Consider the following 19,231-nt stretch of genomic DNA (forward strand, 5'->3'; position numbering starts at 1 on the left):
GGTTGGAAAGGAGATGGAAGAAAGATCACTTCTCTATTGAAAGAAAAATCACTCCTCTATTGAAAACGTATTATGAATGGAGTTTTGTGTCTTACCTGAGGTTCCATGCTGGCACTGGCAGATGTATTTATTGACCAAGTCTACACATTTACCCCCATTTTGACAAGGGTTGCTGTGGCATTCGTTGAGCTGGTTCTCACAGCGATAGCCGGTGTAGCCTGCGTCACAGTTACACGTGTAGCTAGCGATGCCGTCCACGCAGGTGCCGTGGTGGCATGGGTCGGGTTGACAGTTGTTGATATTACTCTCACAAAGTCTCCCTTCATAACCTGAGGAGAAAAAAAACACGTACATAAATGTAGGTGCTTTGCCGCCTTATGAAACCATTTTCACATTTTCAGTGTAGTTTATTCAAATTTCTCCCCGCACTTTCTTGCCCTTTTGTCATTTCAAAAACTTTCTCTGTTTTTGGACTCTGACCACTGGGGTTTCCATGCCAACGGTTGTCTGCGTGTTAGGGAAAGTAACTGTTGGTTTGTGTGGTATGTGTGTAGTACGATTCTGAGTCGGGCAAGGCAGTAAAAGAAGGGCCATACACAGGCCTCCCAGTCTCGCTTTTGTTCTCGCTGGTGGAGAGAACAATAGACAGCACCACGTCAAACAGGGCTACTTCACTCAACAGAAGGGGCCCACAAACACGGTAAATACCAAGCAGCTGGCCCCTGAAACAATGAAGCAAGCCTCTCCACAGGCGTAGGTGCAAACAAACATGTTAAACACCAGTGTATACACATACCCAGCTTATATATACAGCCTTTGTTAAAAAACTACACGAGTGACTGTACCTGGCTGTGCTTTCAAATATGAACATGAGCGAATATGAGGGAATGTGAGCTAAGAATCAGCATAAGGTGTGGTATGGGGGTTTCAGAGATGAACAGATGTCGGGGTGATGACCAGGGCTCCTTTCTTAGCAACTGCTGGTCCTCAGTGACCCCATGATCCAGTGAACCAATGAGGAAAAGAGGGGGATTAGGGGCCTCAAGTTGGTCTGCTTGGCACATCAGACATCCAAAAAAAATAGCTCATCCCCCCCAAAAAAACGCTGAATGCTCAGCAAAGACCAAACAAGTGGCTGAAGAAGATCATCTGCTCCTCCGTCTGGGGAGACACCTTTAACGCGTGTTGTGTCCATCAACTGTCCACTGATATCGATTAGTTACAAGAAGCTCTTACCTTCGGCACAGCGGCACTCGAACCCATTGGGCCGGTCGTAGCATTTTGCTCCATTCTGGCAGGGCGTGCTGGCGCACTCATCTATGTCGACTTGACACATGATGCCAGTAAAGCCTGGGACATGCAAACATAGAGGTCAAGGGTCAGACAGACGGTCCAGTGAAAGGGTCCATGCTTAGGTCAGAGGGCAGTTCTGCTCTTCTCAGAGGGGCAGAGGCCTTTGGTTAGGTTAGTGATGTCTGGCTAATGTAGGGGTTTGGGAGCGTCTGGACTAGTTAAGGGCATGTCATGTGTGCATTAAGACACGTCCGTAACTGACCACCACAAAGTATTAATAATGCTTTAGAGGAGGGACTTTCGAATTAAGGGGGGGGAGGAAAAGGCTTATTGTTATCTGGCGGTGTGAAAATGTGAGCGGATGAATACAACTCGTCCATTGTGGTACATTTTGAGCTTGAACAAGGCCAGTTCTGCACTGGGAAACCGTGAACTAAATAGTACGGGGTTATTGTGAGCGAAGAAAACGTTTTTTTTTTTTACAATAATAATGATAATAACAGCAATATAAAAAGAAGAAGAAAAAGTGAAAGAACAAGACAAAGAGATGAAAAAGGGGAGGAAAAAAAACAAAAAAGGAACAGGCCTGAAATCACTGGGCACAGTGCCCAGGAAGGGATGAATTGCTGCATCGGTAGCATACTGCTCAGTTGATTAACAGTGTCAGGATAGGTTGTGTGTGTTGTTGCTTGGACTGCTAAAGGGGGGGTCGGAGGAGACGATGGGATTGTTTTGTTTTTTTTTTTCTTTTGGGGACCCTCACACCTCCTCCTTGACTGCCTGCATCAGCTCCACCAGCTCAATAGCTAGATAGGGGGTGTGGGGGGGGGGGGACGTCTGTCCCAGATGTAAATTGTGGACCTGGAAAAGAATCTCATTAGCAGGACTGCTGTCCCCCACCACCACCACCACCATCCCCGCCAGGGCAGGATGAGGGAGACTGCTGTCCCTTCCACATTCCACAGAGGAGGGAAGCGGGGGTCACAATAGTGCCTTTGTTCAGGCGGGAGGACAGGCAGCCTTGCGGGCTTGCCTTTTTATACGAGTGGTGGCTCGAAACACCAGCAGGCAGGAGTAGCGAGGCTGACCCTCCCTCCTCTGGTACTGGGGACATTTAAACTTTGGCTTTGTGGGGTTTTTTTTCCTGCTGCTGGAGTTTTTAAAAGGCCACACAGATATGAACACGGGGCTCGGGAAATGAGGGTAAAATCGGAGAAGCCTACCTGGCTGGCAGGTGCATGTGAAACCATTGACCATGTCCCGACAGATGCCGTCATTTACGCACGGGTTGCTCTCACACTCATTTACATCAATCTCGCAGTACGTCCCCGTGTAGCCTGGAAGACAAAAGTTCAAATTTAACATCACATACTTCTTTCTAGTTATTTCTGATTACTTTATGTACATTATGCACGGATATGTGAATTACAGCGAGCATGAAAGCCGTGTGGACGTAAAACGGGATGGAAATCCGTGGGAAACTTTTCTCTCATCTGAATTTTTGACACAGGTCTCTTCTGAGCCATAAAAAAGGCTTCCCCAGTGTTCCCACTCCACTGATCTGGAATCACCACACCCTACTGTCCATGAAACATTGTCCCTCTTCGGGTCAGAGTCTCCTTCGCCAGATACATGTTATACATTCAGTGTTAGCAAACTATGGAGGGCCGCTTCATTGAGGTAAAGCTGAATGTGAATGAGTGTTTCCCCTTGGGAGAGGCTAGCGTGGAATCAGAAATAATCAGTGGCTCCACATGAGCTTTGCCAGGCTAACTGATGATGAGGAGGGTGGTGAGGAAGGCCCTGTCTCTGGAAGTAAATGGGGGAGGGTGGGTGGCTCTGGGAAAAAGCCTCTTTCCCTCTCTGTGTCTATGAGGGGTGCAAGTGGAGCACAGAGGGGCCCCATTGTTCGTCTCCATTCCCACCACTCCACCGCTCATTAGTATTCACAGCACACTCCTCCCCCTAACTGCTCAACCTCTCTCACATCTAGTCCTATAGAGCCAACTCCCAGCTCTAATTTGTATAGCTCCCAAAACCCCAGGATGCATGTAGGACTGTGCGTGAGAGTTTCACTCTGTTTTTTGTCACAGAGTGTCCAAACTATCACTTAGCCCCCCAAAAATACCCTGTTGTCTTTACAGTGCACTCAAGAGTGCAGAGTTGTGCTTCTGAATCCCCGATATTGGAGCTTAATCAATGGTGCGAGTGTGCAGCTCCATCCCTTTTATGTGTGCATATTTATGGTTTACTTCTTCACCGTCTGTCTTACATTTTCTTGTAGTACTTGCGATCGCATGATTTTGTTTAAGTAGATTTTATAATTATTATTATTTATAAGTAACTGACAAAGATATTTAATCAAAAATAAAAAATTTTGGACCCTCCTTTGAGCTAGTTCAGTTCAACTCATCTTTTATGCTTCAGCCTGCTTGCTGGTTGTTGGTCTACAGCGATTTACAGGTCAAATAGGTTGTATTTAGCTGTAGTGTACTCACTGACCGAAATTAGAACATAAAAAATAGACTAGCTCATGTTGAATGAACGTGTTTAGAGAAATGACTCTAGTCAAATTAAAGTTAAACGAAAGATGGATGTGGACTGTCGCAGGAATGCTCAACTGATGTATGTGTCATCTTCAATACCTTTTTGAACCCTTCAACCTAATGTTGGCCATAAATAAAGTAAAACCGAAGAAAGACTGAATCAGACTCTCCACTTTTAGGCGATGTAACACTGCTGCCATATGACCCATTAGTGACAAAATGATTCTCTGTTTTTGTCCAGGTGTACCTTATGCCACAATTCCCGATGAAAGATGATAAAAAAAGATTATGCCCACTGTAGTCAGTATTTGTTCCACAACTTTGTCAAAACAAAATCGAGTTATAAAAAAGGGTGAAAATTCCACAGGAAATATTGTTTTTATAGTAACTGGCTTCTCTTTACATGCATCGGCAGTTTCAGTGTTATTAAAGCTTACAGCAAGGACAATGATGTCAGCAGAGCTTGCAGTTGCATCTCCATGTTTACACCGTAATTAAGGCATGCCTATCTTCTGGTAATTGTCAGTTGATATAGGCTTAGCGAATCAGGGAAGGATAAGTGGTGACCCAGAAGAGAAAACCATGAAGCAAATTGGTGGGATTACGTCATTGTATCCATATGTTTACAGTTTAACCATCTACATTAGACAGCAACAGATGTGTTTTCAAAATGAAAGGGTGGAATTCACCTGGATGTGAGACATCACCATAATAAAAGTATTAATGCGGACATAGTTGTAGGCAGTTGGCTATGTTTACACACAATTATTATGAAAGTAAGCACCATAATGATGGAGCGTAAAAAATACAGAAGAATGATCAACTTTTACTCAAGAATGGTTTCCAACACACTGAAATGAGTTTGAAATCTTAAATATGTTTAATTATGATTAAATAAGTTTCATTTTTGGACATGCCGAACAATAATGAAAACATCATAAATGACATTTTGGTGCCGTTAGGTGTCATCACCACTTATGTTCAAATTATATATTTGACTGTAGCTGGAGTTTTATTCAAAACACCTCAGTCACACTTCAAGTATGTCTAATTCTTCATATTGATGGCGGCAACCCAAAACCTCCTATCTGAAAATACACTTTGCTGAGAGAAGAAAAAATAAAAAAAAATTAAAAATCATTTTGCAGATAGGGTTGTTTGTGTTTCGATGGGACCTTTTGCATTTTGAAGTGACCAGATATAAGTTGAAAAAAATGTAAGGGGCATATCTTTTAGATCTACCTTGATACACAGTTTCTCTGTAACTGGAGTATTTAAATAGAAACTGTACTGTTTTCAAAAAACTAAAAACTTTGATGTGTGAAAGTCATCTATACTATTTTAGATGTTTGGAAAATATTCAAAATGTCTCTATACTAAAAAAAGTTTCTCCACTTATTAGATTACTTCCTAAATTTATTCCCAAATTTTATAACAAATGGGAATGTGTTACACGGCAGTCCACACTTCCAGTCAGAATGGTTCACATACTGTCAGGTTTAGTTCCTTGTATTACTTTTTAGTCTTCCATGTGAATAATTTCAAACTAAACTAATGTGTTCTGTATCCCAAACCTGTTTAATCCTCTTAGTTTGATGTTCATTGTAATTAATAACATATTTTCAGAGATTAAAACTAAAAAGCTCTCCTACAATTATAATATTTATCTTTATATTTTATGTGCAAACATGATTTCTGACATCACCTCTCATTTTTGAGACAGAGCTAGTTCAATAAAAGAAAAATCATTCTGTAGTCATAATTCTTGTAGTTTGGTTTAGTGGGATGGTAGAACCTGGTTACCTGGCATGCAGATACAGGTGAACTCTCCAATGCGGTCCAGGCAGGTGGCATCGTTCTGGCAAGGCATGGACAGGCATTCATTGATGTCAATCTCACAACGTGGGCCGGCGTATCCACGGCCACACTGACACTGGAAGGAGCCCTCCGTGTTCACACATTTTCCAAAATGCTCACATGGGTTTGCACCTGAAAGTACAAATAAAGAATTTGTGTATTAAACATGCTCAATGTACAAATAAGCAAAAAGCATAAGACCCGGAGATCTCATGGATGTTCCCAAAATTGCAGACATACCAATAGAGCATTCATCCATGTCCTGGTTGCAGGCACCTCCCACAAAACCAGCAGGACATGTGCAAATGGCACGACCATTAAGAGGATTGGTGTCACACACTGCACCCTCGTTGCAGGGATTGCTCACACACGCATCATCAAGGTGGCACAGCAAACCTGTGTAAAAACCATACAAAAAACAAACAGATATACCACATTTCTTATCTGGCATTACAATGATGGGCACAAATGATATCGGACAAACCTAAATACCTGTCTTTCCAACTGGGCACTCGCAGAAGAAGGATGCTACTCGGTCATGGCAGGTGGCACCATTAAAGCAGACGGCTGTTGCGCAGTCATCAATGTTCTCACTGCAGTCATCTCCAGTCCAGCCATTCACGCAGACACAGTTGTGGCCGCCAATGGTGTTGAAGCAGGTACCTCCGTTATGGCAGGCGTTTGGTTGCATGAGGCACTCGTTGACATCCTCAGCACAGTATTGTCCTGGAGTGGATTGTTGGCAAATTGTTTTAAATCATACTTACCGTGATTCATATACAATTTTCAATGTTTGTTTCAAGAGCTGTACCTGTCCATTCTGGCAGACACTGGCAATTGTATGTGTTGACCCCATCCACACATATTCCTCCATTAATGCACTTGTGACCCGGACAGTCGTCCACATTACTCTCACAGTTGTGTCCCTCAAACCCTGACAGACAAGAGAAAAGAGGTATGTTATGCAAAGACAGCAACACACACCCACTTGGAGTTTATTAAACCTTCACCGGCACTTGTTCCAGATGATAAACATTTCCGATCATAACCTGAAGTGAGATTTTCCCACACTAGGGAGAGTGCGGGGCCAATGTGTGAAGTAAAAAGGTTCCAGGAGGTCTCTGATTGTTGACATTTTCATTTGACTTTTCCCACACGATGCCAGTGACTCCTGCCTGATGCAGAGGTTTGCACTCTGTGTTTGCTTGTTTTATAATCTCTTACAGTTTCAATGACTTCCTCTCTGGCAGGAGACATTTCCTGTCAGCTCCCCAGTGGAAACTAGTAAGCTCATAAAGTAAATTCCTTCTGTTGTGGAGAAACTTGAGGGGAGAGCACGGGAGGCGCGCTGCCTCTTCAACTCTCCCACCAACGCATCTCCCATAACAAGCTATTTATAGCACAAGAAACGGGCTTGAGACACACGGCAAAAATCTTAGCACTATAAGCTACGTCATCCCCCCTGGGAAAATCTGTTTTACTATAAGGTCTTGCATAGGGCCTGGGAAAACAGCGAGGTATGCATACTGACTGTGAACATGTTTTCTACTGACGGAGAGTTAGTCTACCTGGAAGGCAAGCGCACTCGTAGGAATGGTCACTCGTCTGTCGGCAGGTGCCACCGTTAAGGCACTGAGATGGGGCGCAAGGTAGAGTGGACACCTCACATGTCCGGCCACTGTATCCTGGTTGGCACTGGCACCGGTACGACCCATGGGAGTTAAGGCAGAGGCCACCGTTGAGGCACAAGCCAGGCTTGCGACACTCATCTATGTCAGAGTGACAGTTCTTTCCCTGGTAGCCGGGTGGGCAGGAGCAGTTGTAGTGGTTATTCCAATTGACACAACGGGCTCCATTGGCACAGGGACTAGTGGCACAGGCGTCAATTTGGGAGCAGTCTTGGCCTGAGGGTTAATGAGATGCATTAAGTAAAAAAAAAAAAAAAAATGACAGGATGTGATGTATCCAATGAAGACACTTACCTCTGAACCCTCTTTGACACACACAAGTGTACTGTGGGATGCCATTGACCACATCGCTCTTGCAAGCTGCCCCGTTTAGACATGGTGATCTGTAACAGGGATCCGGGTGTCGACAGAGAGGACCGATGAATCCGGGCCGACATCTGTATAAACAAATTGACGCAAAGGTTGGGGGCTGCAGGTCAAAAGCATGTCTTAAGTTGTCAAACTAAACTAAAAGAGGCCTGCTAACTGATTGAAAGATGAAGCCCAATGTCCACCATGCTGTAGATTTGGTAACCAGGCCTCCATAACACCGTGGCAAAGTCTGATGACTGACTCACACTTTCTCCAGAAAGGTCTGGGCCCTGGAATGACTTTGTTGCTAGATAGTTTAATATACAAGTTCAAATCATGCATGTACATTATTCAAAATACACCACAAACAAGCATTTGATCTATGATGGCGGAGGGAGAGATGTTGTAGCGTCTTCTTGCCTTAAACAGGCAAACAGATGGAAAGTCTCATTTTCTCTGTGCAAAGAAACATTCCTCTGCTTTTGCAGTTGTTCCACATCTCAGTTCTCGTTTCTGTTCTGATATATGAAAAAGAACACACCCAGTGACAGCAATCTGGAAACGCAACAACCATCAACAAATCCTGACATGAGGAAAAACAACCACTACTCAGCCGCCACGAACAGACTAGAAAAAGCTGTGGTATTTGGATGAAATAACATATCCCCTCCCTTGTCTGTACTCTGATGAAACAGTGAAGGATTTGTTTAAACTACTTGTCTATATACAATGTGTGTTGGCCTTGTTTTTTTCATTTCCTCTCATATATGGGCTTATCAGAACAGATGTAGTTCTACTTTAATCAATACAGCTGTCTAAACAGGCTATGTAAAATCATGTTGTGTACATTTGATTATATACAAATTATATTCTTCTTACAGAGCATTTTGTTCTGTTTTACATGTAAAGATACATCGATAACGAGGCTCTGACTGCTGCCAAAGCTCGGATGACGTACAAGGCCCAAGCACATGGTGTGTAAACAGAAGCAGAGAGGCCTAAACCTACTAACGTTCTGCTTTTCACATGCTGGCTGCGCAGACGTTGCATAGATCTGAGCTCAACCTTCTGCAGTCAGAGACCGAGATTGACAATTACACAGGGTTTTCTATAGTTCAAACTTGGTTTCTACGGGAGTTCAGCCAAGTTAGTAACTCTACACCCGCAGCAAAGCCTTTGGCCGGGGACAAACCCCCCACTTCAATCGGACTGTTTGATGCTGGTGGCAGGACAGTGACACCCGGGTTCTGGCCCACCCTGGGGCTCTGTCTCCTCTTTCAGGAGGAGATGAGCCCTAAGGCCGGATCAACAATGACTTTTTGTCTGCTCTCATTGACAGGTGCATCATCACTCCACTCAGGTTTGTTCCTCATTTACTTTTTGATGTTCAATTCCACAGTCAAAACTAAAACAAATACTCAAAAATGTTCCTTCCTATTGCTTCAGAACTGAAGCTTCTAGACGAGGGTGATCTGATCCAAATCTGGATCTTCACTGAAACAAGCGTTTTTCTATTTAAAATGTGAAAAATGGAAGGTTTTTCAGTTTTGTTTTTAAAAGCATAAAGATAATAGTAAACCGGAGGAGGCAGGGCGATAAGGATGAATGCATGTAAAAGTACTCACAGGAATGCGTTTACACAGAAGGAAAACTGAAATGTTCATAATGTTTCCAACTAAATCATTTCTTGGTATATAAAAACCAATTGTGCAAGAAGTAAAAATTTTTCCACAGCAAACTGTACAAGGTCAGCAGTAAAGCGCCGAGGCTTCAATGGGATGTTAACGCTGAACTCAAGTGCCCCATGCTGAGAAAAAGTCTGCACAGTTACTAGAGCTTCTCTCCATCCCTTAAATCCTCTCTGAACGCCAGCTTGGATTTCCCCTGAATAACTCCCTCCTCTCATATGCTGAGGGGTCATATGTCAGAGGTCCCCCGTCTGATTGTGATGATAATGTCACTCAGGCTGTGGAGTGTGGAGAGCTCCTGTTCTAGCACAGAAACAACACATTTTCTTTTAGATGATGCAATTGGTGCTAAGGAAGATGAACACATACATGTTTTTTAAGTATAGAGTGGTCTAGTCCAGCAGGAATGTCATGTCATATTCCTGGTAATCCCTGGTTCCTTACTCTGAAAGCACACCACTCACCCCTATAGTGTGCAATTCCTGTTACCCTAGCAACCTCACAGATGAACAAGCAAGCCTGACACCCAACCAATCACCTCCACCCCCCACTCTTGGTCCCCATGGCTATTTGTCATGGCTTGGCTGGGTTTATTTAGAGGCAAATTAACTATGTCTGGAATCTAGGGTGTCACTAAAAATGAAACACAAATGTGATACAAAGACGTCTTTGAAAGCACCAGTGAAGAATAAAGATGGAAAATACAGCCCAGATCTCAGATTTACCTGAAACCTCTCTCTACTGTGAGGAGCTGAGTACTAAACAAATCAAACAAATAATTTGGGTGAGCATTGACGAACACGACCGTGTATGTGGGTGCGTCCATTAGAATGAAGATAGTACTAATGCCTTATAAATTAATAATCCTCCCTTATAAATGGACATCAAACGGTGCAGCCAAAACACACATTCCTCTGTCTAGACCTGACTCATTGCCAACCTGCTACTCCCATAACACCCCAAGCAGAAGGCTTGCAGTGCAGGAACTGTTAGAGACATGCAACTGTGCCCTAGTTTGCTTGTCAAACTGTTATGAAAAGTCTTCTTATCGGGCTCTCTTTCACCTTGTGGATTGCAATGCCTTATGGGAACAGCAGGGCAGGGTCTAAGCTTTTGCCGGAGTTCTACTTTAGTTGTGGCGGATGTGGACGGCAGGTGCAAGCTACTATTGTGCAACGGGACCTCAGAGTCATATGTTGGGATTGTCGACATCTGACCTTGGAGGAAAAGAGTACAGCAGACGAGGAGGAGTTGCCGGAGTTCAACACGGCGACGGTTAAAGTGGGTAATCTCTCCGTGTCAACACATATGAGGGATTTGGTCAGCTGCAGATGTGCCATCTGTCCACATCTGTCAGAGGACCATCGGGCACCTGGCATGTACTTCTCCTGCCAGACATTAAGCCAAAACAACTGTGCTGTTTTGCCCATGAGAATGATCCACTAACCAACACAAATATTCCACACATGAGCAATTTCACATAACTCATCCTTCACAAATGACATGCAGTAGCATCTCCTCGGCCTCGTCACACTTTATGATTGTTACAAATGGGCACCACTGCAACCAGGCAAACACATGCAACAATTATGACACACCCAAACACAAAGGAGAGAAACTTACAACTAGCCACAGCCTCTGAGGAATAGAATGCATAAAAGACAGGGTTCACTGAGGAAATTATAGAAAAAGAAGAAGGCAATAAATGATTACACATTTTCATCATTCTGTGTAAAACAAGCGTCCTCTGTCTGAAACTGATTTATGTGAGTGAGTTTTGTGACATGCATTTGTGTAACACAATCCCAATTTTCCTCCTTTCTGGTTCACCTCAGCAAAGTAACCTGAGCTCATCTTCTTATACACAAAGCCAGAGGTCAGAAGGTGGCTCACCTGTGAACAAAGAGGCTGTAATCTCTGACACGGTTGGTACACACAGTCATGCTCCACAAAGCAACAAGTATAAAGGAGCTTTCCGAACACAGAGGTATTTCCTCTAAGTCAAATGTGGAGGAAGAGCAACAGCTGAACTCGAATATTTTGACTTAAAGGGACATTTTCAAGTTCTTGAGTGGATAAACGGATCTAGCGCCCGTCTTGTAAATTACATTTGTATGTGAAATTGCTAGATACAAATGTCTTGAAAAACTGATTTTTCTCATCACAGACCTCTTACCCTCCCCCAGCTTTCCACAAACAAGCAAGAACCAGCTTCTCTCCTTTATGAGAGCACTGACACCACACTGCCAACAGGAGCCTGCGCTCGCCCCCCTCCATCACGCAGTCTCTTCTGCTCGGCTCTTCTCAGTTTGGCTCTACCTTCTCCAGCAAAGAGCCAGATTGGGGGTTGGGGAATGTTTTGTGGGCCAAATAAAAGAGCTAAAGTAGTCAGAACTCCTTTGTATTAAAGTGTCGGGGGTGGTGGTGGTTGGGGATGGGAGGGGGGCAGTGACCCAAACTGCTAGTCTTTCAGGGCCCGGGCTGTAGCCTGGCAACAGTAACCCATGGTGAGACAGAACTGGAGTGAACTAGAGAAAGGGGGTGATGAGGACAGAGTTTCATAAGGACAGTTGGAACACTTCAGACGATTGGTCCTCCTCCAAATGCAGGTAGCTTGGAGCGCTGCTGCTGAATCAGTTCAGTCTGGTAATCAAGACCCGGTATGTGAGAACACATGTTTGTTTCATAATATCATTGAAAAGGTTTGCTTCAACAATTATGTATAGATTTTTTTTTTTAAATGAGGGGATCTCTAGAGGCTTTTCCATAGCATCTAATAAAAATTTAGTACCTGGAAAAAGCTGAGGAAACTGAGGAGTGAATCCTTCCCACCTAAAACAGATTCTCCATAATCAGATCTACAAGTCTAAGAATATGAATCAAATTCGATGGAAACGCCAGACAGTTTCTTGGACTTTGCAGATGTACTGCACCAAGAGAATAATAACGTACTCTCGTTGCTGAGTGCTCAGCAATACTGCTTTGAAGAGGACCAGACACATGCTCGCAATTTTATTACTTTGCTCGCAGTTCACACAGGATCTTCAACAAATTTGAATCCAATGTCAATTTGGAGGAATACACCACCAGCATTTTTCAAATAGCAATGCGATTGCCCATAACCACATTGTATGAATCCCAGAGTCGAGGTCTTTAAAAGCATTCTGGAGTGAACTCCACCACAAAGCCCCACCCAACCACCTAAACCGAACCAGATTTTTGTCAAACTTTTGTAAAAGCTAAGAAATCCCCCGCCCCAACTTAGCAATGACATATAGCTTTACCAAAACATACCTGTCTCAGCATTCTGAAAGACACGTCCTGCTACTCATTCCATGACAAATATTCTCTGCACAACGAATAATCAGAGGGTAAAGCTACAACATCTGATAAACCATGCTCCACACTTAAAATTGTTGACAGGAACTGTCATAGAGACTGAGTGAGAGCAGCACAGGCTCTCACATGCTTATAGTCCTGACAGACAGAGATTTGTTTATGGGGCACTTGCAGAGCTTCTTTGTGATAAGCGAAGGAAAACAGCCAGAGAATGCTTATTATCTCAAGTGCTGTCACCCAAGGAAATACTAGAAGTTAAAGATGGCTATGTACCAGTCAGTCACAATGAAATGCTTTATAAAAGTGAAAATAAATTACAAGAAAACAGAAACTTTTCTATTTTAGCGTTTTAAATCTCTGAAAAAAAGTCTTGAATTAGAAAAAGGTAAACACTAGCAAAATACTGTGTTGTTGTTGTTTGAGGAATGTCTGATTGGTGGAAAAGTAAATGTCATTTCCTAACTCATTTAATGATGGACCCATCCCTAAAGGGAGGGAGAGACTGGAGAAATGTTCACTGGCAGACCTCAGTTTTTCCAATCAGACCTGCCTGAGCGTCTCTTCAGAAATCAAAGTCTCTCGGATAAGAACAAACTTTAGGGGATGAGACTTCAAAAGCAGGCTTATCCCTACATAAGCATGTGGTTCAGACATATATCGACTTCCAAAAAGAATAATACTTAGACTCTAACAGGATGTTTATGTACCAAGTTTCAATAACGACATTCGTTTTTGTTTTTTTTAATTTAGGTTAGGTAGTGCATGTTTGTTCTTCACGTTTTCAGATGTACATTCAAAGTAATTAATGCCCAACTTTTCGCACGGTCTACCTTGTGGTGAGAAGGGGTAATGAAACAAAATTAGACGAAATGAGGGGGAAAATAGTTAGCACATAGGCCTGGGTACACTTATTAAGCTGCTTAAGCTTCTGAGATAAGGCAGGATGTGCGTAACAGGGAGGTCAGAAGGCACCACTTCCTTAGACGGGGCCTGGGAACCATGGTTTCCAGTCTCAAAAAACATGACCCAGAGAGAAGAAGGGACAGCAAACCAAAACCTGTAACCAATTCTTAAAATAAGACACGTCGCCTGATGAATATGACCACTACATATGAATCTAATTGGTCTGCAGAGCATCAGTTTTCCAGCGTAATGACATGACAATGGCTCCATCTGGCTGGCGGGGCAGCGTGAGGGATGTGGGCTATGTGCCCTCTCACAAAAAACTGCAGAGTAACTAATTGCAAATCAAACAAGTCATTCCAATTTTCTTTGAGGCTAGGCTAACGGTGTTAAAGGCATTCCTGAAGGGGCAAACAGGGTGAATGGATGGGAGGAAGAGACAATAACCTGAAAGCACCAGGGGGAGAGGAGGAATCTTACTAAGCATTCCTTTCTAATCCACCATAAAGATGCCAAAGACAACACCAGCCCTGAGGTGCAATGGGCTAAGCTAACAATATAATCTGTCTCTTTGCTATAGGCTGCCAGCAAATCCATGTCTTGGAAAGCATATGTATATACAATCATTAAAAAATGTAGTTGTAACTTTGAGGTGATGAATGAATAAAGTAATGTGTTTCTTTGGAAACTGTGCGGACAACCTGGAGAAGTAATGAATGAAGATATAAAATAGATTAAAAAAAGCACCTGAACATTTCATTTAGAGAAATGCCGCGCAAAACTGACTGATTGGCTCCTCATCAACATGAAAGAGGTTCTTTTCATAATCTCCTAAAAGGTTGGGATTTACTACAAGGTTATTACTAAATCCCACAATTTATATCCTGACTGCTACTGAGATGAAGAGTAAAGAATTCATAACATAAAGACAAACACGACGTCTGTCCCTGGGTCTTGGACAGGAGAGAGGGCAAACATTTATTGTCCCCTCATCCTAGAGGATCTGAGAGGAAAGAGCTGGTGGTAATCTGCAATCTGCTGCTGTGCCGAGAGACACAGGATGAGTCGTGAGAGGTGGGACGACACGCAGGGAGAGAAAAAGCGACCTTGTTGCTGCTGCACTGTGAGAGAGGCAACATGTGCTAGAGGGGCTGTGGGCTACCGGCTTCATTCCTCCACAAGCTTGTCTCTCACAGTATGGGGGCGACTGACTGCTCAATGGCAGCACCTGGCCCTACGCTTTCCCTTTGTCAAGATCTGACTTCACTGGATTACCATCACAACATCCACCAGCTGTCCTATACGAACCCTTCACCCCCACCCCAGCTCCTCTCCCACCCACTCCCACCATTCCCCACCCCCCCAGTCCAGTCCCTCCAGCTGGATCCTCTCTGAATGACACCCTCTCGATCTGCCTAATTATCTCTCCTCCGGCAATGCCGCAGCGGCCCAAAGTTCTGGTCGCAGGGCGGAGCCGAGGGCTAAAGGCTCTTCAAGGGGACTTCCTGACTGCTCACCTACAAGCCTGCTGACATCATGAGCCACTCACTGTCAAGTTCAAAACTAGGATGATCTTTTTTCCAAGTTTTCACCCTCAGATGTGAGTTACTGTGCATGGAAAGAGAAAAGTGTACCACCCAAAAAAGTCTGGATTAAACCTCACATTACTGAATACATTTGGAACCTAGAAAATGCCAACAGTGCTTGTTAAAGTTTACAAGTTTATGATCAGACTGACAACTAAAGGTGTTCCTATATAAATCAGTTGGAATGATATGATCAGATGTGTGTTTGGACTGAAATTTAGCATGATATTTCAATTCTTATAGCTAAAATGATTAGTGCGGTTTTATTAATATCACTACAAAAAAATCAGAGTGGCCCAACTTTGACAACTCAGGGCTCAATCAACACTGCAGTGTTTGGGGGAAAAAAACAATTTCTAAATGCCAAGTGAAACTTTGGTTAATATTTCTTTAGGAAAAGGGAATGCAATCACTCAGGTCAGGATGTCCAACCCTTTATGAAAACAGGGAGTTATCTGAGGAAGAAGCTACCACAGAGGCACACAAAGAAACTTACAAGATTTATTGTAGCTTCAGGCTCTACCCTGGTCGTGTGATTTTATTGGGAATGGGACAGAAGATACATTGGTATCTGGTACAGTAACAATGGCACTTGTCATGCACATATTTCTGCCACTTGAGAAGCTATTTCCTGTAACCAAGATTAAATAGCTCCATGGCTTGATAATAAGCAGCAAATGACCACCCAAAAAGTAAAAAGCCATGTGTGTTGCTCGGTGGAACAGCTGTTTCACCAAGCTTTTCTTCTTTCTTTATTGGTTTTTTAAACGTCTTTGTAAATACTAAAACATTTAATTCTATCTCCCTTCCTTGTGTTTCTTCCACTTTTCCACTGCCCTCACTATGCTGTGGCCTTTCTTCTCTCCCTCCCTGCACCCTGTTGTTGGGTGCCAGGTTACAGCCAGGTATCTGGGGAAGAAAGGATCTTTTCTGCTGTTTTGGATCTCCCGTTTCTGTAAGTTCCCATGGGAAGGGGTGGAGTGGCTCCAGTACTCATACGACTGGTCTGACCACTCTCATGTGTCCATGCTGCGCTCCACTGCTCTGAACATCTATGGAGCTCTTTCTTTTATGTCCCCTTCCATAAGAAATACTTTGCCTTTGCCAATCACACTTTTCTTGGCACGGAAAATCAACGATGACCCTACATCCCCAAATGTATAAATATATACCAATATATCCACAGAACAAAGAAATCCCTTTCCCTTTGACATCGTATCACATAATCTAAGTTGATTTCATTCAAAGTAAAGGAATGATAAAGATTTACACCTAAATCTTGTGATGTATATGGTTTAAAACATTTGACTGAATAAAATTACACATTTACCGTCAGATACTCACTTGTCTCGGCTACAGCTAATGATTGAAAAAATGTGGGCAGTGGTTTCTTGTTTTACCTGCAGTCAAGTTATACATTGGCTAGTGCCGGCTGCTATTGGCAGGTTAAAGACTTTATGGACGTCTTGGCAAATGCAGCTCAACAGTCACATACTTGTGTGCGACAAGTGCGCTCATGGAGTTGGCTCAACTTTGACCTCCTAAGTACAGTAAACTCAAAGCTCCCATCAATAAAATAATAAAGGCACTGTTCTGGAGGGAAACTGGTGGCAACCAAGGACCTCTGTTCTTTCACGCTCTCTCCTTCATCTGAGACATTCAGCCATGTTTCCTAAACTAAGGGACTTTTTTCTTCTGACGCACGACCCCCCCCCACTCCCCTCTCCACTACTAGACACTACTAACTTATCTGTTGTTGAGGCTTCCACACAACCCCCCCTCACCATTTTGAAAAACCAAAGCCTGATTACTGCCAGAACATCCGCAGTGGAGTCACAGGCAGGGAACTCAAAAAGACAAAAAGTTGTATATAAAAAAAAGAAGGTTTAAATTCTTTGTAATAAAAGGATGCTGGCAATCAAAACTAAATCATACAACAAAAAGGATCCAGTCACTGGAAACAGCTGTGGAAAAAAAATTAGAGGCTCAAAAAGGAAAGATTTTGATTTATGTTTTAAAAAAAAAACATTTAACAGGTGCAAGAAATGAGTGTGGCAGCCAAATATTTTGAGGCTTAGTGATGCTTATTTGTGTATGCCTAATCAATTTGGTATATCTTTCAACAGTTGGCCATTGTGTGCACGCCAGAGAAGAACAGAAAACAGAATAGACTACAGCAAAGAAAAAACATGAGCATTCAGATAAGCAACTGACAAATGAGGGAACCTCTAAATCACTTCACACACGGCCTGTTTGCTTTGAATGCTTTCCTAAAGCTCAGTTTGGACAGTGTTAGTGCAGGAGAATGCCTTTGGCCCCCAGGATTGGTCAACATCTTTACAGGATGCTTGTATGTTGGACTTACTTGCATAAAGGTGAAGGTGAATCTATGCATGTCCCTCCATTTTCACAAGGTTTGTACTTATCCACACATCGGAACCCTGTGGAAATTCAAGAAATGTGTTAAAACCCACACAGCTTGAAGTGGCCAACTCCAACCTTTAAAGGGACTGACACCAGGAGATAAATCTGAACTAAAATATGAGTGATGAAGCAAACAAAGGAGCCTCTTCATCAGCTCCGTTAAACTGACTGACAGCTACTTGCCACTTGTGGCATTTTGAGGACACTCCCGCATGTTTGGTATTTGTTTTTGTCGAAAGCAGATAATCGTTTACTTGATAGGGATGTAAGCTGCCATTAAGTGGTTGCTTCTGCTTGCAAAAGAGTTTCTCATACAGACAATCGTTTACCATATCTAAAAGACGAAACTAAAAGAAACGACCAAGAAAGTAACTTAAACGGGCCTTACAATCTCTTTATAATCTCTTCCAGCATAGTTATTAATACCATGTTATTCCAAAGAGCAGAGAAGTTGGATGCACTTCATTTTCCCATTAAGATGCTGAGTTTTTCATTTGCCCTTATTCATGAGAACATTTGTGTTCCAACAGCAACCCTGCTATTATCTGGGACTCATTTACTCCAAGAGGTTTCTGGCGAAATGTGTCCGTCCATTAGGCTACTCAAAGTTGTAATAAACTATGATAACACATCAAAGGAGCGAAAGAAAGGAAAGAAAGGGAAAACGTTTGCACAAAATACTATTCATTAAATCCTCAGAGCCAATTAGAGCTTTAATTGGTCGGTACCGGGCACGGCGGGTCCGCTATCCGGACATGTCCTTGCATGCAACAAATGTCAGTTATGAACAAGTTCACTTACCTTCACCAGCATGCATAAACCATAAAAGCGGCAAAATAATCCATAGAATATTCCCTTCCATTTCTGTGGAAAAGTTTCCTGCGTTTTGAGCAGAGTTTTAGCAGATATACATCCTTTTTTAAGTTCACCAAAAAAGTATTTCCAAAATCGGTTGGGATTTTTTTTGTCTTTTTGTCTCTCTTTTTTTTTTTTGTCTTTTTCTCTTTTCAATGAAAAGTCAGCCCGGAAAGAGCAGCGTAAAGTCCCAGTCCCAGTATTATCCTCAGCAGCGCGAGCTGGGCTGCTGTGATTCTCCTCGCACCTCCTAAAACTTTTGAAAAAGTTTTCCTTGAGTCCCGTCCCGGTGCCTCGTAACACTCCGCCTCCTGCTCCCCCACGCCACCCATTCCCACCCTCTCTCTCTCCCTCTCTCTCTGTTGCACACACACACGCACACACACGCACACACACACACACACACACACACACACATGCGCACACACACACACACATGCGCACACACAATGACATGCACACTCATGCATATGCTGCCATGAAGCAAAACAGGCTCTTTATATTTTTAATCACTACTTATATGCACTCTACCCCTTTTAAACTGCAACTGATCATAATCTTTGCGCTTCCCTTCAGTGTACTCATTTTAAATCATTTGAAAGATTTTATGTAATGCTTTCTAAAATTAATGGTCAACTAATATATTACAACTTCCAAAACATATGTTTCCTTTTGAACACATTCGGAAACAAGAGCAAAAA

The 19,231-nt window shown here is 43.0% G+C and overlaps 1 protein-coding gene across 1 annotated transcript in view; it reads right to left on the reverse strand.

Moving 5' to 3' along the window:
* Positions 1 to 18,775, reverse strand: part of notch3 (notch receptor 3) — a 32,396-nt gene extending 13,621 nt beyond the window's left edge. The window contains exons 1-11 of the mRNA XM_061712468.1: positions 18,477 to 18,775; positions 17,617 to 17,692; positions 7,679 to 7,821; positions 7,265 to 7,600; positions 6,508 to 6,630; positions 6,189 to 6,422; positions 5,937 to 6,092; positions 5,643 to 5,828; positions 2,517 to 2,630; positions 1,237 to 1,350; positions 96 to 329 (exon numbers count right to left, since the gene is read on the reverse strand). Of these exons, the coding sequence (XP_061568452.1) occupies positions 96 to 329; positions 1,237 to 1,350; positions 2,517 to 2,630; positions 5,643 to 5,828; positions 5,937 to 6,092; positions 6,189 to 6,422; positions 6,508 to 6,630; positions 7,265 to 7,600; positions 7,679 to 7,821; positions 17,617 to 17,692; positions 18,477 to 18,537 (1,777 nt within the window). The 5' untranslated portion in view covers positions 18,538 to 18,775. The remainder of the gene's footprint in view (positions 1 to 95; positions 330 to 1,236; positions 1,351 to 2,516; positions 2,631 to 5,642; positions 5,829 to 5,936; positions 6,093 to 6,188; positions 6,423 to 6,507; positions 6,631 to 7,264; positions 7,601 to 7,678; positions 7,822 to 17,616; positions 17,693 to 18,476) is intronic.
* Positions 18,776 to 19,231: the final 456 nt, after the last annotated feature.

Source organism: Cololabis saira, chromosome 21 (assembly GCF_033807715.1).
Source record: "Cololabis saira isolate AMF1-May2022 chromosome 21, fColSai1.1, whole genome shotgun sequence".
Classification (NCBI taxonomy): Eukaryota; Metazoa; Chordata; class Actinopteri; order Beloniformes; family Belonidae; genus Cololabis; species Cololabis saira.